This window comes from Buteo buteo, chromosome 4 (assembly GCF_964188355.1).
Source record: "Buteo buteo chromosome 4, bButBut1.hap1.1, whole genome shotgun sequence".
In the NCBI taxonomy this organism is placed as follows: Eukaryota; Metazoa; Chordata; class Aves; order Accipitriformes; family Accipitridae; genus Buteo; species Buteo buteo.
The window spans coordinates 339,087-363,601 of NC_134174.1; the positions used below are offsets into that span (position 1 = coordinate 339,087).

At 51.9% G+C, this 24,515-nt stretch overlaps 1 protein-coding gene across 1 annotated transcript in view; it reads left to right on the forward strand.

Annotated features, from left to right (window-relative positions):
- SHANK3 (SH3 and multiple ankyrin repeat domains 3) overlaps positions 1–24,515 on the forward strand; it is a 385,152-nt gene that overhangs the window by 167,801 nt on the left and 192,836 nt on the right. The window contains exon 13 of the mRNA XM_075024471.1: positions 18,748–18,935. Within this exon, the coding sequence (XP_074880572.1) occupies positions 18,748–18,935 (188 nt within the window). The remainder of the gene's footprint in view (positions 1–18,747; positions 18,936–24,515) is intronic.

Below are 24,515 nucleotides of genomic sequence, written 5' to 3' on the forward strand. Positions count from 1 at the left end.
AGGCAAGAGACCAGAACTGCAGAGATTCACAAGGACCGGTTGACTCTTCCCAGTAATTCCTGTTTGTCCACCTGTACAGTAGTTTTCATCTTTCAATAGACTCTCAATTTGGCCAGCAGAGGTAGCAGGTTTAATGGTGTGCCATTTCTCCCCTAGATACTTTTCAAAAGATTGCTGGCCCATTTGCCATGTTCTGGTGCTGAAAGCAGATTTGAAGAACAGGTTATTCACCAATGTTGGTAGTTGAGCTGTTACAAACCTGAGTTCCTGATGATTTCTTGCTGCCTCTTTGCTGATTTGTGATTCTGTTGACTCCTATCAGGGCTGAGGCAGAGTCTCTGATACACCATCAGTCAGGAAGAGATCCAGCGTGGGGTTGTCACCAGTTTCTGTCCAATCTCCTGAAAATATAGATGGCAATTTTCATTTTGTTTTTCTACTATGGCTTTATTCTCTCTGAGCACTTCTTTTATACCTTGGTTATCTATTGGTCTTTTAAGTCCCTGACAGGCTTTCTGTTCCCGATGTTTCTGAAAAATGACTTACTAGTTTTTTAGGCTTTCTGCACGTTATTCTTCCAATTCCATTTTCATCTTTTTTTTTTCCTTTTCCCCCATTTAACAAAATAATGCATGATCTGTTCTGTTTTTTTCTCATTTAAATACAACTTCATCTTTTTGACTGGCATTCCTTACTTCATATAACCTTACTTAGTCAGCTATTCTTTAGTCTTGCTGGCTTCCTTTAGGTCTTTCCGAAGTCCTTGACAGGTAGTATATGTCTGAGCTTCCAATAAGCTGTCTTGAAATAGTCTCCAGGACACCAGCAAAGGCTTTACTTTTAATGGTCCTTTTTAGTTTCTTATTACCAAAATCAATTTTTATGAATTTTGAAGTCCCTGTGTTTCAAACTGAGCGTAATGGCAGTTGATTTATTGGCTTCCATTGCTTTGGCAAGATTACGAACCTAGCTATATTGGGTTCACTGTTAAATAATGACTCTTAATTAATAAGATTATGAGCTATAGCATGCTCACTGGTCAGTGCAAGGTCAGGAATGCATTTTCCTGCGGTCAATTCCCTGCCTGGCTGCTCCACTGGCTAAGCCTAAAAATTTAATTTTGCTGTTGTGCCCCGACATGGTCTTTGCTCAGTTTGTGCAGAATTAACTGGCGTATCTTGTTCCCCTGGCGTTCGCTGCCCTCTCTGGTCTCTGGCAGATTACACTCAGTATCACCATGCCACCTGGGTGGCCTGGAGCATAGTCCTAACCACGTATGTCTCCTGCTGGAGCATCAACCCAGGGCAAATCTACCTTCTTTGTTGGCACAGTTAACTTGTTAATCTGATTTAGCTATAAGCCATTTTTGCAATGCCACACCTCCTCCCCTGTCAGTGCCCACTCTGCCTTTCCCAAATGCTTTGTGTTACGCTTTCCTACTGTGTCTTTCCTCCACGGAGTTTCCAGTACATCTATTGTATCAATATTTTTATTAAAACTAGGCATTCTGGTTCTCCTGTCTTATTTCTTAGACTTCCAGCTCCTGTACAGAGGAATGTAGGCATTAGTTTGGGGTTTCTGTTTTTTCATTCTGTTTGTGCAACTGCTCTTCATGGTTTTATATCTGACTTTTGCCAGCTCTGTCCTATCTTTTTATGGCTTCACCCCTACAGCATGAGTCATCCCAAAGCAGGTGCTTTTCTGCATATGCTGGCTTTCCTATGCCTTTAGCTAAAAGCTCTCCTATAACCTTGTTAATGTTAAATCCCAGCAGCTTGCTTCCACCGTGGTTTAGAAGTAGTATGCCTCTCCTGCACGGGTATCCTATTTTCAGACTTCCCCAGTCCCTAATCGGTACTCATCCTTCCTCTTTTTTACACCATTTTCTTAGTGATGCAGTGGGATTTTACCTCCTTGCTTCTCTATCTGGCTTCTGCATGTTACTGAGGGTATTTCAGAAAACATTAACAGGCAGGTCTTGATCTTCAACTCCCTGAAAGTTGCCTTCCAGCTGCTCTCTCCCGCCCCTCCCCATTTCACAGACCCAGGGCCCTCAAACACAGGACCCTCTCCGGCATGTCCAGACCATCCCATGAGGTCTGCAATCTTACCAGGTGGGATGTTAGTCAGCAGGCAGTCTACTAGTGTTTCACAGACCTGGTCATCTCTCTGATTGATAACCAGATCGACTGCTCCATAATTTGCCTTGTCTGGCAGCATTTCCCCCTTGTTGTGCTTTAACCCCAGCTGGTAACTAAGTACCACGCAGCTGCTCACTCACTGCCCCCCCCCCCCCCCCCCCCCCCCCGCCAGCAGGATGGGGGAGAGAATCAGAAGGAAAATGGTAAAACTCGTGAGTTGAGATAAGAACAGTTTAATAGAACAGAAAGGAAGAAACTAATAATGATAAGAACAACAGTAATAAAATGACAATAGTAATAATAAAAGGATTGGAATAAACAAAACAAGTGATGCACAATGCAATTGGTCACCAATCACCAACCAATGCCTGGTTAGTTCCCGAGCAGCGATCTCCCCCGCAGGCCAACTCCCCCCAGTTTATATACTGGGCATGACATCACATGGTAAGGAATATCCCTTTGGCCAGTTTGGGTCAGCTGTCCTGGCTGCGTCCCCTCCCAGTTTCTTGTGCCCCTCCAGCCTTCTTGCTGGCTGGGCATGAGAAGCTGAAAAATCCTTGACTTAGTCTAAATACTACTGAGCAACAACTGAAAACATCAGTGTGTTATCAACATTGCTCTCATACTAAATCCAAAGCATAATGCTATAGCAACTAGTAGAAAGAAAGTTAATTCTATCTTAGCCAAGACCAGGACACCCCTTCTTGAGCTTTATTCTTTTCTACCATGACACTTGCCCCTCTCTTCAGCAGCACCAAGTCTGAAGTCAGAGGGGAGATGGCTCCATGCAGTGGGACTTCAGCTCTTCTCTCCTCACTCTGTAGCCGTGTCTGGGCCTCCACGTTAGCCAGATCTGCTTACTGTGATTCAGTGATGGGCCTTACCTGCTTACTCAGCATCTTAGATCTCTGCAGGCGTTCACTTTTTTCAGCTGTTGTGTTGTCTTTGCTTTTGCGAAGTTGCATGCTCATATCCTGTGCCTTTCACACCTCCATGCAAAGCCCCAAATCATGTGCACAGCTTGTCATCAGTCATCCTTATGGCATAAGTTTTAGGGTTAGACTTTCCAGACTCGGAGATATTAAGAGCAGTCGTGCAGCGCTCCATAGTAAACTCACCCTGTGTGACTTCAACAGCTCTAATCAAGCGGCTCGTCTGCAAGATGAAGTTAGTGCTAAACAAGCTGAGGAGTGACTTTGCAGCACAGAAGCCAGTTTGCACCCGGTGAGGATGCTCCTCCTTGGGAGCTGCATAGGGCTCCTGACAGCCCGTCTGCGTGGGGAGCAAGTGCTCACGGCCTGGTGCACCGCAGTTCATATTTACGCTTGCTGTAATTCTACGCAGATAAAACCCTTGGAGTGTTCTTTGGCTGTTGCTGAGTTGGAAACAGCTATGATTATTTTAGTAAATAAAGCAGGGTCAGAGCACAGTCTGACCGGTGTGGCTGTGGTCGTGTTCCCAGGCAGGGCCAGCACTGTGTGGGGTGATGGGGCTGGGGACCGGCTGCACCCGGTCACTCTGCGGTGAGGGGAGACGTGTGGATGTGAGCCAATGTCTGCTGCGTGTCTTCAGGGCCAGGGCACAGCTCTTGCCTGTTTTGTTTGTGCTGTGGGGTCCCGCTGGTGGTGTTTGTGCTCATGGAGTTGTTCTGCGCCACCATCTCTCCTCCCACAAATGTGAAACCTCAAGGTGCAATGAGTTTTGTTTTGAAAAGGCAGCCTCTCCATCTGAAGCTACGGATGCCATAAGATCCACTCGGCTGTGGGAATTGTTGTCCTTGCGTGCTTTGCCCCTCTGTGGAGTCGTTTGCCACCCACTGCTGATGGGGTGACTCCTGAGGGTGAGGTGGTGTTAGGACTCTGAGAGAGACACGGTACGAGAATTACTTGCTCTGCTGTTCACATATAATGTTTTCCATAGTTACTTTGAGAGACATAATTGTCTTCAATTTGTGAACGATACCTGGCTCCTAACGGTCGCAACCCCTGACTGGGGACCTGATATTGAAACGAGCTACAGAGTGTGACTCGGGAGACTGCGTGGTGGTGGGTGCCTGGGAGCCCTGTGGGTCCCTTGCAGGAGCCGCTCAGCTGCCGGCCTGTCCGTCAGCGTGGCTGGGGGCCTTGAGGGCCAGGGCAGGGCTGCTCTGCCAGGCGGACGGAGTCTGTTGCACCCTCCGCAGTCTTGCCGGGACCTCCCTGGCTGTCCGGGTGCAGGAGAGTCAGGGTACGCCTGCAGAGAGCACCTCCTCTTGCTGCTCCAAAAGCAGAGGAAAACAGCGCAAGGCATTCACAGAAATCACGTACGTGTCTGGGAAGTGGATTGGCACGTTAGCCCAAACACGCTTTTTCTGAGAGTTGTGAGTCTAACCCCTGTCCGGAGAAATGTGCCTTGCTGTAAGTACGGCACTGCTCAAGCAGAGCTGTAGCAACAGCCCCACTCCTCTTTGGCTGCCTTCATCGTCGTGGGCACCAGCTGAGCGCCTGGCACATCTCCCAGGCAAAGAGGGGACGTGTACCTGGGATGAGGCACTCGCTCTTGGTTACAGATGGAGCCATGCAGGAGAAGGTCATGGAGATGAAGGAAAGGAAAGGATCATGCATCCACCAAGGGCTGTCATGGATGTGGCTTTCTGAAGTGTATTATCAGTTTTGTGAATCCTCACATGCTGAAGTGGTGGCTGCTAGATCTTTTGATACCTTCTGCCAAGGCAAGCTCATTCAGAATTCAGTTTTGGTCTTCCCTGAATATGTTCTTCCATCTTCTCTTGGTTTGTGCCTTTGAGATGTCCTCTAAAACTGACCTGAGTGTGTCTGGTGTGTGACATCTGCCTCACAGGAGAGAGCTTGGTCTCCCACCTTGCTGCTGTGTGCTGCTTCTCAAGCTGCAAGTCCGGAGTCCTCCAAGGGGAGAAAAGTCTGAGACAGTCTTTATTCTGCCATTTTACTCTCAGCCAGTGTCTCACGTTCCAGCACCTTCACCAAGTGGGACCTGTACCTTGGCTTCTTAAAACATCCCATCCTTCTCTCCTGAGCATGCTCACGAGTTGTCTCAAGTGTGCTAACAGCTGTCCTGCGGAGCTTCGGGCCATTGACAAAATGTAGTAACTGCAATGCTGAAGGCTTGATTTTAGCTTGCTGGAACTATTTTCACTGCTATTTTAAAAAGTGTACAATTTATAAGTAATATATTTCCTGGGCACTGTCAGCGTGCTCTGCCAGAAGGACTGTGAGATGCGATCGATCTCAGCCTCGCAGCAGTTGGCCGTTCCGGGGGTCCCAAATGGTCCTGCTGGTGCTGGTACTGCCCAGCACAGCATCAGCAGCACGGCAGGGCTGGTGGCAGCGGCTCCTGTCGCCCCCACTCCGTCCTTGGTGTTATGCTGCATGGAGGTGGCTTCAGAATCCCTCTACCACTGTTTGGGGATACCTGGCTTAGGTCATCTTCCAGGCTTTAGTGGAATATTTTAAGGTTATGGGACAAACCCGCAGGCCTACCTAGAGAGTAGTTTCCATTCAAAGGAGCAGCCCCTGTAGGGATGGTGAAATTACTTCAGCGTGGTAGAGTCAGGCTCAAGTGCTTTGAATATGCCATACCTGCTCTTTGCTGTGCAAGAGCTAAATATGGTCATATGTACTGCATGCTTTATGCAAAGTTGGTCTAACTGAGTAGAATTAAAGCATCGATAATGTGAAATAAAGCAGATCTGGCTTTATTATTCCCCTAGACTGATGTATAGAGAGATTAAATATCAAGTAAAAAGATTTTCTACAAGTATGAGAAGTTATTAGTAAAAGGATCACAATTTTTTGTAGACAGAAGAACCATTGCAGAGTGAAAAAGCTACCCTTTGGGGACTTGATCGTATAGTTTATCCTGCAGGTTTGTTATCCTAGATCCAAGCTGTGTCATTTTAAATGAAAGGGGTCGTTGCTGTGTTTGCTATGTATTCCCAAGCAGTCATTCCCCTGTTTTTTCTGGGGTGTCGCTTGCATACTTGCAGTCCCAAGTCGTGCTGCTGCATTATCCTGGGGGTGAAATGTGTTGTACAGTCTGTGCTGACACCTCGAGTACTTCTGCTGTTCAGCCGGGTGTTTGCTGAGCAGGGCCAGTAAGAAATGGGCCACACCACCCACTGTCCTACAGGGGACCTGTTCATGGTGATCCCTCTCTGATGCTTCTTGTCAGTACCTTTGGTAGATCTCAGCTGGTCAGGGTTAGTGGTGGAAACCTCAGTGCTGTTTTCTGCACTCCCGCTCTGAGCACCAAGAGATGAGGGACACTCCAGTGGGTCCAGTGAGTCCATTTCCAGTGCCATTGGGTCCCATTTCCACCTGCTGCAGCCATTTTTGTTGGCAAGCCTTGTCTTTGCATCATTTTGCCAGAAGCTGAAGCTTCTGATCCTAACAATGGTTGGAGCACCAGGTAAACGCTGGGGCTGAAGTCAGGTCCCATGTGAAGGTCACCCTGCTGCTCCAGTGAGCTCTGGATGCCTCCTGCCTGATGCCACCACATCTGCAAGAACTGTGTCACTGCTTGGATCCTGATTCAGACTTGGTGCTGGCAAAATATTTCTGGTGATGAGGTAGACTATATGCCCCTTCCCAGGTGTCTTGTCTGCTAGAGGCGTCACAACAAGCCGCTCTGCCCAGGCATATGACTCATGCATGCTCCCGTTTTTAAGAAATACAGATGTGGAGTAAATGGGAATCAATTACACTTCCTACACAAAGAATCCCCTTGATTTGGCATCTGACACAGACATATCCTTCCTTCCAAGGGAACAAAATTGAAAATTAATTTGAGTTCCAGAGAAATTTCAGTTATGAATACTCTTCCTCAGCAGTGACTGTCCTCGGCCGTGTCACACACGTGAGTCCCTGCAGCACTGGCTACCAAGAGCCTGCCAGTGCCAGAGGGCCCCTTCCCGAGTGGACCCTCCCAGGGCAGCGCCAGTGTGGCTGGGCTGTGCCTGCGAGCTGGTCCCCACAGAGGGAGCTGCTGCTGTGGGGAAGGACCCCCTTTGCCCCGGCACCCTGCAGCCACTGCAATGAAATAAGCTGCTGACCTGAGCCGCAGCCCCGAGAGCGGGGCTTTGCTTTGCTAGAGCTTGGACACGCCAGTCCCAAATTTTATGTACAAGGAGGCATCTGTGTTTGCATGTCTGGGAACAAAGAAGAAGGGCTGATTTAACTGCTGAGTGCCGAGGACCTGTGCCTCCAGGGGCTGGGATATTTATCACAAGCTTCACCCTGTTGCTCTGTCTCTCAGGCAGAGGCAGTGACTGGGTAGGGGGTGAGGTGCATGAGTTGTCTCCAGGACATCAGTGACAAACTGGCTCCCTCTGGTCTGGGGGTGTCTGAAAACAGATCTATTTTCAACACGGCATAGGGTAAAATGCCTGAATTCCTGCTTTGGGGCTCAAACAGACAGAAAGTTTTATTCATGTCCAGCTGAGGAGTACATCTCCTTCCTCTATGTTATTCCTCATTTTGCTTTATCCAAACAGTAATATGGAAAATAAAACAAGGAAAAAGAAAACAAAAATTATTTCCACACATCAAGCAGGGCTGTGGTTGTTTCCAGATCTCTCATCTTTCTGGAGATCCGTGCTGGCAGCTGCAGACATGGTCTCAGTGGGCCTGGCATGCTCATGGTGCCTCCTCATCACCTCTGCTGGCTTGGGCTGCGTCTCCAGCAGATCCAGCCCTCCTCGCTGGAGGTGCAGCGTGTCATGGAGAAACATCCATAGCACCATGAATTCAGGTAAAAAATTCTTCAGGACTGAGTGTCTTACAATGTTACAGAAGACAAAACATTGGTATTCCCAAACAGCCAGTCCTTTGAGAAGAAATCTCTTCCTTTGTGCCACACAGGTCAGCAGCTGTCTTTGATCAGTCTTTGGGCAATGGCAGTTTTAGTAAAAGAGCAATTACTAACGGAAGATCTGGATCCAAGTGATGTGCAAACCACAAGGAGATGGCCGCAGCCACCCTGGAGGTCCTCTGGAGGCCATGTCCCAGGCTGGAGCTGGTTTTCACATTTCAAAACCAAGAGGGTTTGGCCCCAGCTTTCTTGGCAAAGTGCTTTACGGTCCAAGTTTCAAAGCTGCTCTTTTCTAAACAGAGCCAATGCCTGAGAAGGGACTTTGCTGTCAGGGGCTGGGACGTTTCAGGGATGCACTCAGCCAGGCACTGCTCAGCTTGGTACCTCTGCTGTCTTCTCTGGTGCCACAACCCCACTCGCTGCCGCAGATGCTCCCTCCAGCACCTCCTGCTCTCCTGGTGCCGCAGTAATGGCAGCGGCTCCTCTCTCAGCAGTACAAGGAGAGGAAAATGAGCACTACAGACCAGCCGAGAGACAATACTCTGCACGCTCTGCCAATGCAGTGGGAATTTCGTGCAAAGTTGCTGTCTTCTCTGCATCTGAGGTGCGTCCCGTGTCCTCTCACAGCAAGGGCTTCTTCTGAGGTTTGGGTCCAGAGGTGGTGTGGTTGCTGTGTGCCTGACCTTGCACACTGCACCGAGTGACAGCTGCCTTTCCTCCTTCTGGGGATATTCTAAACTGCGTTTTGGCAGTGTGGGATATGCTTCTGTGCAAGTCCCTGTTCTTTGGCCTTATTTTAATCCTTTAACAGTTCCAAGCAGTTCCAGTAACTTCTGGACGCAACCGCGGCTGTCTCCCAGCCACTGTTCCTATGATTAAGGAAGTATGTGGGCAGAATGAGTGAATATCATTTGGTCAAATTATTTAAATTCACCATTGAGAGAGAGTTGGAAAGTAACTTACAGCTACCATCACAAAGACAGAACATGACTGCTAGAGTCCATGGGATCTGTGAGGGAGGGATCCATTAGGAAACTATGGATTTCCATCCCCAAGGACACAGAGGGTAATGATCTATGGGCATTAGTCCAGGCAAGCCATAACATCAGCCTAACAGAGCTCAGAGTAACGATGGTCGTGTTTGGAATAGAAATACTGGTATCTTTGTGCTGATTCTTGAAACAAACCTACAAGAGTTGGGATATTTAGCTTGACAAAGGCAGTTTCAGCATCATCTTTGCTGGTTTCTCAGAGGTGTAGTAAGCACCATGCCTCTGGCCAAAGGGTGTGCAAGAAGGGTGCCTTAGGTTGAAGAATCTGGTAAACGCACAAAGGAGAACTTCTAAGTGGGCTAAGAAGGCTGTTCTTGGGTGAGTTGGCCAAGAGGTGCCATCATTTTCCTAAGGGAGGAAAAGCTAATGTAATTCAAGGAGTTAGCTGCAGGCTTCTGATTAATAAAAGAATAAAAATGGTAATGAGTTAAGCAAATAAAGAATCTGCAAAAGAAGTCCTCTGCATTGCTGAATTGTAAATCTGTAGATCTTTGCTGGTGTGTGCACACACTTATCCTGGCATTCTTGATGCACTGGGATGGGTTTGGGAAAGCTCGCTCTGTGCAGCCTGTTCATTACGTCCATAATGTATGGCATGTTCAAAGAGGTAGTACAGAAGTATGTAGGCACTGCAACAACCAGCACTGTGGTACCAAATTTGACGTGCATGGCAAAACATGTGGGATCTAGTTGCCCACTGAGGTGTCCAGGCTCCTTATGCAGTGCATGAGGTGGTTGAGAGTCTGTGAAGGTGGGAGCAGAGGGCTGCACTACGCCACTGCAAGAGGGAACATCCTAATTACTTCAGCCTCCCTGCAACTGCCTTGCTGCAAACTGGTTACTCCTCCCATGACCTGGCAGTCTGGGCCCTGGCCCCTGGCCCCTTCCTGGGCTGATGTACCGGTCCTTACTGGTAAGGAGGGCAAGAGGATGGGGGTGCCATGTCCCCCCCTTTTATCCAGTAGCTCAGTGGCTTTGATGGAGAAATTGGATGGTTTAATAAACTCTTGGTAAAAAGCACAGCATGCAACTCCTTTCACGTCTGTTGTGTTTGGTGGGAATTGTCAGGGCTCGCTAAGGGTTTGGATGTCCTAGCAAGTCAGGGGAAGGAGCAGTAGCTGGTAACACCAGAGCAGCTCAGGTGCTGTGCACATGGTCAAGGCTGAGATATCCTGAGCAGCACTTCAGGAGTCTGGGGACATTACTGATGATGCTGGAGAAACACTGCAGGTTTCGGTCTCTGAAGATGTGATAGTAGCTGAATAATTTTCAGGACCAACGTTTCGGACTACAGTCTCAAAGTCTCTACTCACTCTCCTTGTGGTTCTTGCTCCAGATGCCTGTACCATCTAAATGGTTTTCCCAAGGTAATTTTAGTGAAGGCAGGAGGTGTCAAGCTTTGGTTTGCAGAGTCAGAAATTGTTTACCAGTTGTGCTGCAGTAACCAGATCTATCTCAGTCTTTGAGTCTTTGTCATGGTGCTCTGTGGAGCTGCCTGGGCACCTGGGGAGGACCTTCTAGAAAAGGTCCTTCTAGACCTCTTGGTCTGCTCAGTGTCTAGCCGTGTACGGGGAGGTGGTGATGTGAATGTTTGTTGATGAGGAGCGGAATGTGTACCCTAAAACCAGTTGCACACAGCAGATGCTGAATGCCATGTGTAGGGCACTGGGTTTTGACTGAGACACACATAAGGACTTAGGAAACAAAATGTTAAAGGTTTCGTAGCCGTAGGCTTGGCAAATTATTGCTTACAAAGTAGCTCCTGCCTTCTGCATGGCATGGGTTCTTCCACCTCTACGAGCTGCAAAGCCACAGACCTTCTGGGATAGGAAGGTTCATGGTGCTTGAAGTAGGGAGGGTCTGGTGAATCATCTCCTGTCGTTCCTGGGTAACTCTGACCAGGAGATACTGCTGAAATGATTCTTCTTTTTCTTTTTTTTCATAGAGCAAAATTTTTGAAATAGCTTGTCTTGATCAGCAGCAGCTTGCGAGGATCCATCTGGACCTTTGCCTCCATCCCCCAGTGAGGTGTGGGGTTTGGTAATCCTCATGCAGCTCCCTTCAGTTACTATCTACCATAAACTTGTCATGTGCCTTTAGCAGAACTAGGCTTTCTCTCACCTTTATGAAGAGCATCTGCCAGAGAGTGAGGTGCATGTTAATTCACGGTAGTTGCCTGTTCCTGCATTTGCTAGGCTTATCAGACAGGTTGTCCAAATTCCTAAGGACTGTGATCTTGCAGGAGAGGCAGGATTAGAGGCATAATTTTCAGAAATCCTGTTAACCTCTTTATCAACTGATAAAACTGTATTTTGTCTTTTCGGTAGGACTTCTTAAGATCTGATGGAGCTACCCAGTGATATAAAACACTTTTAGCTGTCAGGGTGGAGAGGCACAAATTCAACAACCACTGGGGATGTCTTGCTGGCTGGGATGCACACGGAGTGCTTTAAAGAGTGAATCAGTATCTGTGATTATATAACGGGAGACAAAACTTTTAATTAATTGTCTCTCTCGGGTTTCCAGTTCCGCTCCATCTTCTCCAGATGCGTTTGTAAGGCTGTAGCCACAGCCAGGCGGAGGTGTCTATTCTTCAGGGGAAGTAGTTCAACTTCCAGATGAATCATTGCAGTAAGGCGTAGGTCCCTGCCCGGAGAGGAGGGTGCCTGCAGGACCTCTCCCAGCTGCCACTTTGGCCAGCTCTCGCAGCCATTATCAGTGCGTCCTTGGTGGCAGACTCTCACGCCAGGTTTCTGAAGCATGTTGTAGGTCACGACTGCTGGTGCTGTTTGGCCGCGTGCTCCTCTTCTGAGGATTTTCATGTTTGGTCGCTGGCCGAATGGCTGACGTCGTCCTGCGCTGCGTTTCCCTCGTGCGGTGCAGCCGCAGCGCTGTGCTCTGTCCTCGCTGCGGTGGGAGCAGCAGCCCCGCCAAGCTGCCGCTGCTCCCGGCGGATGCCACGATCTGACCAAGGGCTCTGTGGCTCCTGCTTTACGTCGTTGCTCAGGCCCCCGTGCTAATTAGCTGGAGTGCTGATCTGGTGGCTGTCTGAGGAGGAGCAAGGAAGGCAAGTGACTCCCGTTATCCCGTTGCCTCCCTTTTCCTGAACAGCGTGAATCTGCCACTAATTGGCTCTCATTAGCAGGTGACTGTGCTATTCTCATTTAGTAGTGCAGAGATGATCTGAGACCAGAAGTTTCTCAGCAGACCGAACAGCAAGCCAAATGAGCCATGCTCTAGGAACAGAAAGGAATAAAATCGTTTTGTGCAAGAGCCCTAGCAGTCGGCCCCAGAATATCAGCCCAGGTCTGCCTCGTTATCCAGCTTGGGGGGCACGTGAGGGGAGAGGGTGGGGGTCCTGCTCTGCTTCTGTGGCTGGTGGGAGCCCCAGCGGTGAGGCATAAAGCTCTCAATGTCAGAAACTGCCTCCCGAATTTTGGACAGAACCCGTGTCTTTTGGTCATTATATCAGGTCTGACCCAGGTGATACCACAGGCAGAGTGTCTCTGAAGATTTCTCGCATTTCTGAATTCAAGGTCACTCCCCAAATAGCTAATTGACAGCCAAGGGAAATTCCCATTGCCCCAAATATATGCTGGGGGGCACCCAGCTGGAAAACAGCTTTGCAGAGAAGGCCCTGGGTGTCCTGGCTGACACCAAGTTGAACATGAGCCAGCAACATGCCCTGGCCGCAAAGGCGGCAAATGGTATCCTGGGCTGTGTTAGGCAAAGCATCTCCAGCAGGTTGAGGGGGGTGATCTCTTCCCTCTGCTCAGCACTGGTGAGGGCACAGCTGGAGTGCTGTGTCCAGTTCTAGGCTCCTGAGTACAGGAGACACATGGACATACTGGAGAGAGTCCAGTGAAGGGCCACGAAGATGATGAAGGGACTGGAGCATCTCTCCTATGAGGAAAGGCTGAGAGAGCTGGGACTCCTTAGCCTAGAGAAGAGAAGGCTCAGAGGTGATCTCATCAATGAGTATAAATACCTGAAGGAAGAGCGTAAAGAAGACGGAGCCAGGCTCTTTTCAGTGGTGCCCAGTGACAGGACCAGAGCCAACAGGCACAAACTGAAACACAGGAGGTTCCCTCTGAACACCAGGAAACACTTTTCCCACTGTGAGGGTGACTGACCACTGGCACAGGTTGCCCAGAGAGGTTGTGGAGTCTCTCTCCTTGGAGACATTCAAAAGCCACCTGGACATGGCTCTGGGCGGCTGGCTCTGGGTGGCCCTGCTTGAGCAGGGAGTTGGACGGGATGACCTCCAGAGGTCCCTGCCAGCCTCAACCATTCTGTTAGATTCTGTGAATCTGGGATAGTTTTAGAAGTGACGAAGCTGCTATTTTCTTGCTGGAGCTGAAATCGTTTCCATCAAACCCAGTCTATTTATGTATCTGTCAGCCACGCTCGTAGTAACAATTTGAAACTCCAAAAGCAAAAGCGTTTCTTCCAAAGGACACATAGTAAGTGCCTTAATCAAGAAGCAGTGTTTGGTTGTCAGTCAAATTCTGTCTAATGGTACCAAGTTATAAGGACCTGGTGGACTTTATAATACTGCTTGTGTGATGGTAAAATCTCTCTTACCTAAACACCGAAGAGTGCAACTCACAAAGGAGATGACTACAGCTCTCACTACTGGACAAAGCTGAAAGACCTGCGGCAGGGCATGCATCGTGCGTTTCGTCCCACCAAGCATTGGGTACAGATGTCTCCAGAAAGGTTCCTACAGAGAAACTGTCTCCAGGTACTCCGTGGGTGCAGAACTGTATGTGTGAGAGCACATAAATGTTCTCAGAGCAAGAGGAGAAGTTTACAAATCCTTCCTTCTATGGCTGAAGTGAAAGGCAACTCCAGCACCAGAGACAACTCATTTAAAAAACAAAAAGAAAAAGCATGCTTTTGGGATTGGTGCCTTGCGGACAAGAACAATTTAACAGTCATAGAGTCACTAGGGAAGGTTAACAGGTTAACTGCAAAGCCACCAAATACATTTCATTCCTGAAGGGTTCAGTTTATAGCACGCTTTGAAACAGTAGGAAGTTCTCCCATGCAAAAACCTTTCTGTGTCCTAAAGCAACAAAAAATCTGATATTCAGCTCTCAAGGGGGAAAAAAAATCAGGATCTGTAATAGATACTTTCATGATAATGTGCAAGACACCTTAATATGTTCACTGCCTCCCAGATGTATGCTGAAATGTGGTAAGACAAAGCTTGAGTTATTCCCACAGCTCCGGCACAGCCTTGTTGGCTCGGGTCTGCCACATCCCCATGTCCTACCTTCACGGCCCGTGCTGTGCAGCAGCAAGCGCTGCAGCACCCACAGATCATAGGCCGTGCTCTCCAAAAACCGGTGTGCCTTCACCTCGCACTGCGGGTGCTCTGCTGGGACGGTGGTGGGCAGGAATTCCCCAAAGAAGGGAGGAGGAGGAGGGCTGTTGAAACCTGAAACAAGAATCCTTCAGCCAGAGCTCACCTGACAAAAAGTGATTCTCTTCTGATCAGCCTCTTGAGAGCACATAAAAATTAAAACAACTGTCTTGGGTATTTGAGACTGCTTGATGTGTCTGAAGTAATTGCAGAGACTGTTACGGTCTGTTAATTTGCTTGTGGTGATTTGAACCTACCACCGGCCTGTGGAAGGGAACTCTGTCTTCCCTCAGAAATGACTGTGGCTTGTTGAGGGGGTTATTCTAAGTGTCTGATCTCGTGAGGAAGCTCTTCCATACTGGGACCCCACATACTTTCTGATGGAGGCACCCTGTCAGATGGCCAGGTCTCCATCACCGTCTCCAGGCAATATCGTGTCTGGACGCTCCCAGGGGCTAAAATATCTGTAAGAAGTACGAGACATGGAGTCACACATCAAATCCATCTCAAATAGTTATTTTCAACAGGCAGAGCAAGCGTGAGACCTCAGAAATTTTATACAGAGGCATGCCGTCAGGTTTTTGTACTGACGCCTAGGCTTACAGCAGTGTTTCCTGAGCGCTTGTTTATCTGCAGGAGAACCAAACTGGAGCACGCAGACTGCGAGCAGCCCCTCTGCAGGACCTGACCAGGAGGAACACTGGGTGCAGGCTGCTCGGGCTCCTCCTGGCTCCAGGCAAAGCATCCAAAGAAATCCGATTTCAGCTCGCTGGCTTCCAGAGGAGGTTGCTGGCTGTAGAGGCAGCAGGTGACATTAGGGGGACGAGTCCTCCATCTGCTCTTGAGGCTCATTCAAACCAGACATGTCCCTCTTTCCGGGGTGCTTTAGTTGAACGATACCTACTGCTGGGCTGATGTACCCAACGTTGTTCTCCGGTCGCTGCAGTGAAATCTGATGTGCAGTTCGGACAGACGATTTTCAGGTAAATGCCTGCCATAAGGAGAAAAGCCCTGTGATCACCAAGGGCAGGATCTCTGTGCAGAAAAAGAAAGGGCTGCTGCTCTTTCGCAGTGACTACATTTTTTTGAGCTGCCCCCACTTCGCCCCCCCCCCCCCCGGGAGCGGTCTCCTCTGGTGCCCAGGCATCTCTTGGCCACCGCATCCTGCCTGTGCGTCTCGAGGAGGAGGAGGAGGATGTGGGCATCGCGCGTGGCGAAATCACGATTATACACTGGGGACATTGAGAAGCTCCTTAGTTGCTTAATAAACACTGCTGCGGTAGTGTTTGTTTTATTCATAATATACGAGGCATCCTGGCTGCTGTTCAGAAATAAGTTATGGATCCAGCAGCGATTAGCTACAGCTTAAGTAGGCGTTACAAAGGATGAAACCTGCTCCTTCAGGCCTCAAGGTGCCTTATGGCGCAGGGTGATAAAGTAGGTGAAGAAACACATTGTCAGTTCACGTGGAAACATGCCAAGAGATACTCCGCTCTTGACTGATAGAAAACATAAAACCCATTCCAGGCAGTTTTTCTCACATTTTCCAGTTGCGAATATAGGTAGAAATGTTCCCAGAGTAGAGCCTGAAACTGCAGCAGCTGCATGACTGACACAGGTCTCTATCAAGTGGGCATTAACATGAAATATGATTAAACTAATTAAGATCCTTTAATTGAAATTGAGCCTGCCAAAAGAGCCCAAACAAAAATGGTGGTATTCTTTGAAATTATTACAAAACTTATTATAAATGTACCTCTGATATAATAGATGTAGGTTTCTGAGGCACTGTGACTTAATAACTCCTTAACGATTAAAAAATGAGCGTGCTACAAAATCAATATGGCAGATACGAACTGGATTGCAAGCCACATGATTAATGCTTCCCCAGTGCAACGGCTCAAGAGGAGCCATGGAGACTTTGGGCTGCTCTTTCGATCTTCATGTCACTGGCGCATGGACCGGCTCTTGGTCCAGCAGCAGTATTTTCAAAAATCACATGAAAGACGACGCAAAGTTGTTGCTGATAAAATGCACGGGCGATGGTGCATAAACCCGCCGCAATCCTGCTGGAGGGTGCCAAGGTGCAGGATCAGCGGTGGAGCTGCGGGTTCCTCAGTAGCGGGGGTTGCTGCACGTCAGCAGCACAGTTGTTTGAGAACAGCGTTGGTGCCACAGCAAGGGGAGGGTAGGCTTGAAGTCAGTAGCTTGGAGAGGCGAAACGGCTGGAGCGTGATCCTGCTCGCTGACAGGTCTGTGTGGGCCCCCATTGCAGTCAGCGGTGCCGGAGGGGGCTCACGGCCCCAGCGCTGCGGCGATGCTGCGCCGGCAACCTGGCCGCCCCGCTTGTGTACGCACACGCGCGTGCAAAGCCCGAAGCGCGAGTGCCCAGCCCTGCGGGCTGAGCGTCCCCAGGCCGGCGTGAGCGGGCGGCAGAGTGCAGAGCTGCAGTGTCGGCGAGGCGCGCTGCGCTGAGCAGATATTTCTGCGAGCTGTCTGCAATAGCTACATTTTCTGCCTGCTTCTCGTGACTGTTTCTAAAAACATAAAGGGGCCTTTTAGAGATCTGAGCTGGTCTTTAGTATCTCTGCATTGACTAAAAATGATACTGGAGTGACATTTAGAAGTATTATAAGGAAAGGGTAGCTATTTATTTCTTATTAAGTGTTTTTTCCCTTGATGGGCTATAACTTAGCGCAGCAGTGAAGCAGCAGGCTTCTGGGCTGGGGCTGGCAGGTTACCTGGCGCACATCCCCGGCGTGACAGTGCCTTCTACTGAAGCTTTGCGCCTGCGGGTGGCAAGTTTGACAGGAGGATTTGGGCAACCCGCTGATGCCAAGGCGGGAAGCCATGCCTCTCGTGCCGGGCCGTTCGCTTCGGCGTTGGGTTGCCGTTGCCGGTCTCTGTGCGGCGGGCGTCCGCCGGCAGTGTTCCGAGACGGCGGCCGTGCTGCTGGGGGAAGCTCAGACTGTCCCAGGCCAAGGGACGCCATCCTCTCCCCTGGCTGCGCCCCGCTTTCCGAGGAGCCGTGTACCCCTTGGGGTTACGGCCATTTCTGGGGGCGCGCGTACGGGACGGCCCTTCCTGCCGCAGCACCGGCAGCGGGAGGGTCTGCGGGAGCAGCCCCTGTGCACCGCCGTGCCCCTGACCCTCCCGAGGGCCCGGGGGGCAGCAGGAGGGTGGGGGGGGGCAGCCCCGTAGGGGCTACGGAAACGCGGCCCCACGGACCTGGGGGACGTGGGGTGAGGATGTACGCTAGTGAGGGGCTGCTAGTGCAGATCGCGGCGGGGGGGCTGCCACTGCGGGGCAAAGGGGCTGCAAGCACGGAGCTGGGGGGGGGGGGGGGGGCTGCAAACAGGGCGCTGCAGAGGCGGCAGAAGGGACCCGCCCGCTGGAGCGGCAGCGGGAGCCGGGGCGCTGCCCGCGAGGCTGCGGCCAGCCCCGAAGCCCCGCCGTGTGCGAGGGCCGGCGAGCGGGGGGACTGCGGTGCGCGGCGCCGGCAGGTCGGGGGGTGCGGAGGGGACCCCCCCGCCCCCGGCACTGCCCCCGTGCAGAGGGCACGGCTCGGTGTGTGCGTGCGTGTGTGTGTGTGTGTGTGTGTCCGTCCCCGCCCCGGGAGCGGGAGCTGGGCACCCCCGCGCATCCTCCCGCGCCCGAACTGCTGCCCCCCTCCCCGGCACTGCCCCCCCCCCCCCCCGCACACTGCCTCGCCGGGCACTGCCGTCCCCCGTCCCCCCCGCCCCGCACACTCCCGTACCCTGCCCCTCGGGAACTGCCCCCTTCCCGAGCTGCCCGCCCCCCCCTGCGCTGCCCCTCCAACCTGCCCCCCCGGCACTGCCCCTCCAACCCGCCCCCGGAGCCGCCCCCCGGCACTGCCCCCCGCTCCCCCGGCCCGGGGCACTGCGGCGCCGGCGGCCGCCAGGGGGCGGCTCGGTGCGCGGCCCCCAGCCCCGCGGCGGCGGCGGCGGCGGGCCGGGGCGGCGGCGGCGGCGGCGGCGGGGGCGGCGGCCGGGGGCGGGAGGCGGCTCGGCCGGCGCCGTCCCCGCCCGCAGGGGGAGGAGCCGCCGGCGGCGGCACCTGCCCCGGGCCATGGTGCGCGCGGCGGCGGCGCGGCGCCGGAGGGAGCGGAGCGCCGCGCGGGGCGGGCGGCGCCGCGCCATGGAGCCGGCGGCGGGCGGCGGCCCCCCAGCCGCAGCCGGTGCCCGCGCCCGGGCGGCGCCGCGGCGGCCGGGGCTGCGCTGAGCCCCGCGCCCCCCGCGGCCGCGCCGGCCCGCCCCGCCATGGCGCAGCCCGCGGGCCGCGGCGGGCCGAGCCGCGAGCTGCCGGGCATCAGCACCGTAACCTACGTCTTCGTTTACAGCCCCGGCGGCCCGGCGGGGCCCCCCGGCCCCGGCGCCGAGCCCGCGCCGCACGCCGCGCCCGCCCCGCTGCGCGGGCCCAAGCGGAAGCTGTACAGCGCCGTGCCCGGCCGCAAGTTCATCGTGGTGAAGAGCTACGCGCCGCAGGGCGAGGGCGAGATCCAGCTCAACCGGGGCGAAGCCGTCAAGGGTGAGTGCGGGCGGGGGCCGGGGCGCGGGGTCGGGCGGGTCGCGGAGGGCGGCCGGGGGTGGCACCCACCGGCTCCGGGCTGCGGCCCGGGGGGGTTCCCGCGCCCGCCACGGGCTGGGGGCCGGCAGCGCCGGTTGCCCCGTCTGTGGCCGTGGGGTCCCGGTCTGCGAGTGGGGCTGCAGGGCCCTAGCCCGGCTGCGGGGCAGCGGAGCCGTGGGGTCCCCGGTCAGCTCCAGCCCCGGAGTCCCTCGGTCAGGCCCTGGGGGCACGGGGCCGCCGGCCTCAGGCCAGCCCTGGGTGCAGGTCCCTCAGTCAGGCCACGGGGTGCTGGTCAGGCCCCGGGGCTGCCCGGTCAGGCCCCAGGTGCGGGGCCGTGGCTCTTCAGCGTGGCCCTGGGGCTCTGGTCGTGCAGTCGGGCCCTGGGTCCTCGGTCCCACCCTGCGACACAGGGCTGTGGGCACCGAACTCCGCTGGGACCCTCGGGAGAAGCGGGCGCCTCTCTGAACCCTCTTCTCCCCGGCCTGGGGTTGACCGTGCGTCCTGTGCGCTGCCCCTGCCTCGTGCCCTGCCATGGGCTGTCTGCAAGGCTCCCAGTTGCCAGCCCACCGGCTGAGAGCGGCGAGGGGGAGCGGGGCAAGGAAGTGCTTCTGAAACAAAACTCCCAGCCACACACACTGAGGAGCCATGGCGATGCACAGCTCACGGGGAGATGAGAGGCTTAGAGGGATAATGGCATTGCCGTTATATTGGGCAGACTTCTTGAAAGACATACAAACCCTGCGGTAGGTCGTAAGTCAGCTTCCAGCAGGCAGGGATGAGAAAAGGCTTCCTCTGCAAGCGGGCTAATTCCGTAGTTTTTCACAGAAAGTTTAAGGATCTTCTTTTCATCTTCCTGCCTCCACTTTTTTTGCTGATGCCTCTTACAGTGCAGGCTGGAGCAGTCGCTAATCTGACTAGTTGCGTTAGCTGTAATGTGGATCTGAGCTTGGGAGTGGGAGACAGGGCTTGCTGTTCCATGCTCTGAACTGCTGCTTCAAAAGCACATTAGACCTCTAAGTCCTGCGCTGTGGATGCTGAAAACCTCCCTTGGAGGTGGCAGTCCAAGCAGACCTGCTGTTGCCCCCACCAAGGCAATTTTGTCCCCTGAGTGAAGGAGGAGGAGATAGACGTGAAGTGCCTGTGACTTGGCTCATGTGCCAGATGGTGAGGCTCTCTGCAGTGGGGTAGCTGGAGTTGACGGGTGTCTGATGTGTGGAGCTACCCTTTGTGTGGTCGCGGGGTAAAGGTGTTTGTTTCCAGGAGGCTGGAAGGAATCAACAGATGGACGGGGCTTTTGGGTCAGAAGTGCTTTTCCCATCTCGTCTTCGCCCACTTACCCAGTGTTTTCTGTCACACCCTTCTGTATCTTCTCATGCATTTGCATTAAGTAGGTGGTCCTGTTGCCATTCCTTAGTAATTGCAACAGAATCCTTAATTCACGTATTCACCTGTAATTGTTTGCATATCTTCTTCATGTGATCTCCAGAGAGAAAGCAAGTTGTGGGAAGTACGGTGGGGAGGACTACGATGGGCAATGGCTCCTCGGAGCTGGAGGCACTCTCAGCTGGCTTTCTTAATGTGTGGCTGAGAAGGCTTAATAAGAGTTAAAAGAGAATCACTTCAGTGACTCGCTTATGAAAGATCTCCAGGCGGTGTAGATGGGCAGTGCGCAGTTATTTACTGCTTTTGAGATGCTGATTAATTTTTGTGAGAATAGGAATATTGACAGTTATTGGATAGGGTGCCCTGGAGTTGCGGACAGGTAGAGTGATGGGGATAAATGGAAACCAGCAGTCTGAGCAGAACTGCTGCGGCTGGTGCTTTGTCATGTTTGGTGGACTCGTGACTCTTTTGGAAACGGGGTGATCTTCAGTTGGTGCGAAGAACTCTCTCACACCCAGCTTGTGGGAAATAGAAGCTGGAATAAGTGAAGGTCCCTGACTAAGCTAGTGCTGGACTTTGGCTTTGAGCTAACAGGGGTTCCAGGGTGCCTGCACGTGGGCAGCAGTGGTGAGAGGCGTTGGGAGAGTGTGGTTTGAGAGGACACCTGGCCATGGGCAGCTGTTTTGTCAGCCTGGGGGACTTCAGATCAGGGTCCTGAAAAGGATGTACCAGCTGGGTGGGGACTAACTGAGCTGCCCAGGAATTGAAGTGTTGGGGGGTGGAGGGTCCTGGAGGGAGAAAGGTGGCAGTTGGAGGAAGCACTGACGTGTGGTGGGTACGAGCAGAAGAGCTGTTTGTGGAAGGATGGGAGCTGATTTGGGGAGTGGTGTCAAAGAATTGCTGGAGGTAGTTGCCTGATGAGATGAGCTGCGTTTGGGGAGATGTGCAAGGGTGAAAGCCCCTGCATGGAGGAAGGTCTCTGAGAGTGTGATGCTGAGGGAGAAACCTGTCTGAAGATGCAAGTCTGAGAGAGGAGCTGTCTACAGGCAGGAGTGTGCTGTGGGAAGGAACCTCCACAGGGAGGGCAGCGCTGAGCAGGCGGAGGCTGGGGACAGGAGATCACTGGCGTGGAAGCTGTGGTAGGGCTGGTGTCTCATCTTAAGATGTGTTAGTGAGGGCACTTGACAGCCATCCCTGTGATGCAGTGAAAGTCAGTGATTTCAGACAACTGGGGCTGCAAGCAGTTACTGTCAGAGAGGAGAATGGCAAAACATCTGGCAGTTTTTATCTTGAGAATTGCAGAGACGATGAAGAGTTTGAGGTGGAGTAACATGAGCACCTCCGTAGTGTGTGTAAGCCATGCAAGGGTTTGTGTATGGCCCTGTTTGAAGCATGACTGTGTTACGAAGCAAATGTTGCTTGTTGGTGTGCTGTCTTGAGAGAAAGCTGAGGATTGTTGAACATTCACCCAGGGTTACATTTGGAGGTGGCGTTCCTTGTTAAAAGCAAATGGACTCCTGCAAAAGATTCTGCTGAATGCTGATGTTAAGCGAAGGTCTTGCATACTGGATTTGGTGGAGCGAGAGATGCACTGAGCCTTGCTTTGTGTGATGGATTTCCTCAGGGCTTTTCAGTAGGAGTTAGTTTGGTTTCAAGAGTATGGTGAAAGTTAAGGGTGTCTATCTTGACTGTATACTGTAACTGTCCTGGTAGCTGTTGGATGACAAAAGGCAATAATCAATACAGTTATTTCGTTTGTAAGATAGCTAAAGCAGAGGAGAGTCTGCCCTTGATCTGCTTGTTACTGATAATGAGAAATGAAATGAGATGTGAGCGCCCCAAGCAAAGGGACAACCAGTAGTCACCAGCACTGAAATCACAAGGTCACAGGGAGAAATGGTTCATAGACGAGGCACAAGGAGGATTGAATCTCCAGCCTGGAAACGAGGGAGAAATTAGGAACACTATGAACGTGCTGCTTTTGGAACCTCATTTCTTTGCACTTTGTGCTTAGGAGGAGTTGTTCTTCAGCAACTGTTACCATGTGCATCCAACAGTAGGTTTTCCTCTCTAGTGTGGTTCCTTATTGACATTCCCTACTGCAGTATCTAAGCTAACCCTCTGTGAAATAAATGGCAAACTGAATTTCTGTTGGTGGTGGTTATGGTTTTGTTGAATTATTGTAGCAGTTCTCGTTTGTGCTGGAGGTTGTTGAGATAGAGGAGATTCTTTTACTTGTGAATAAGGTTGTTATTGCACAGAGAATATAGTTTTTGTTAGTGGAAGATTTTACAGTTTCTGTTTGATCATCAGCCAGCTAGTTTCCTCTGGACTTTCTTTATCCAGCCAGAAACATTTAAGAGAGGCTGCTCATGCAGAGTTCGCTGTGGGCTGTAGGATCCCTGCTGCCCTGCGGGAAGGTTGCTGTTCTGGTGGTTAGATGCAGGTGGTTAGTGTCAGAGCCATTAATAACTTGGAAGGTTAAGCCAAAGCTTTAAACTTCACCATCAAACTATCTGTGCCCATGGTGATCTAGAGCAAAGGGGTGACAAACAGCTGCCTCCTCACTAGACTGCAGCTCCAGCATTACTCTCATTCCCAGCACTGGAAGAACAGAGTTGGAGAAGGAGTTCTGTGGTCAGTGAGTTGAGTCCTTGGCCCTGTGTGGCTCTACAATCACCTGTGAACTGATCATGCTCTACCTTTAAAACTGCTGATGCTTTCCTCCTGCTATTCTGGTGGGGAGGCTGCTCTAGAACCTTCTGGACTTCAGGTTCATCTCTTCTAACTTCTGAAATAAGTATTCAAGGCTGGTTTAATAATTTTTTGATGTGCCTTTAGACACAACAGACTGCTGTGATCTGGCTGTGAGACATCAAAGGCACTGTGACCAGGTCCTTGTTTGGAAAAAGGAGACTGCTTTTTCCTTTCCTAACAAATGAAATGACTTAGTCACGAGTACTACCTGCTAGCCTTATTTTAGTCATCCACTGAGCAGGGATCCCAGGCTTCACTGGCTCTGATGAGGGTTGGGTGTGTGAGAGCGGTATCCCACCTGATGATGCAAAGCAACTCCTGGTGCTCGTTGTCTCCATGGTCTCTTCAGCTGGAGCCACCCTGTCCTGTGGGCACTGACTCCAGAGCATTCTCCACAGCACCAGACAAATCTGGGAGTCATTGAGAGCCTGTTGCCCTCTGAGCTTGTGGTGCTTCACTCTCTCAGTTCTCTTGTAGCCCTTGGGTGCCAGCCATTCTTGCTTTCCATCTGAGGAACTCTTTAACTTCCCTGGGGAGTGAAATGCATTAAAAAACTGTCTTTAGCTCCAACATCGTGAGTTTGCTGAGAGCTGGACTGTGAGAGTGGATGACACCAAGTTGGGAGGGAGTGTTGATCTGCTTGAGGGTAGGAAGGCTCTATAGAGGGATCTGGACAGGCTGCATCAATGGGCCCAGGCCAATTGTGTGAGGTTCAACAAGGCCAAGTGCCGGGTCCTGCACTTCAGTCACAACAACCCCCTGCAGCGCTACAGGCTTGGGGAAGAGTGGCTGGAAAGCTGCCCGGCAAAAAAACACCTGGGGGTGCTGGTTGACAGCCAGCTGAATATGAGCCGGCAGCGTGTCCAGGTGGCCAAGAAGGCCAACGGCATCCTGGCCTGTATCAGAAATAGTGTGGCCAGCAGGAGCAGGGAATTGATCGTCCCCCTGTACTGGGCACTGGTGAGGCTGCACCTTGAATCCTGTGTTCAGTTTTGGGCCCCTCACTACAAGAGAGACATTGAGGTGCTGGAGCTTGTCCAGAGAAGGGCAACGAAGCTGGTGAAGGGTCTAGAGCACAAGTTTTACAAGGAGCGGCTGAAGGAACTGGGGTTGTTTAGCCTGGAGAAAAGGCGGCTGAGGGGAGACTTATTGCTCTCTACAACTACCTGAAAGGAGGTTGTAGTGAGGTGGGTGCTGGTCTCTTCTATCAGATGGCTGGAGATAGGACGAGAGGAAATGGCCTCAAGTTGCAGCAGGGGATGTTTAGATTGGATATTAGGAAAAATTTATTCACTGAAAGAGTTGTTGAACACTGGAACAGGCTGCCCAGGGAAGTGGTTGAGTCACCATCCCTGGAGGTATTCAAAAAGCATGTAGACAAGGCACTTCAGGACATGGTTT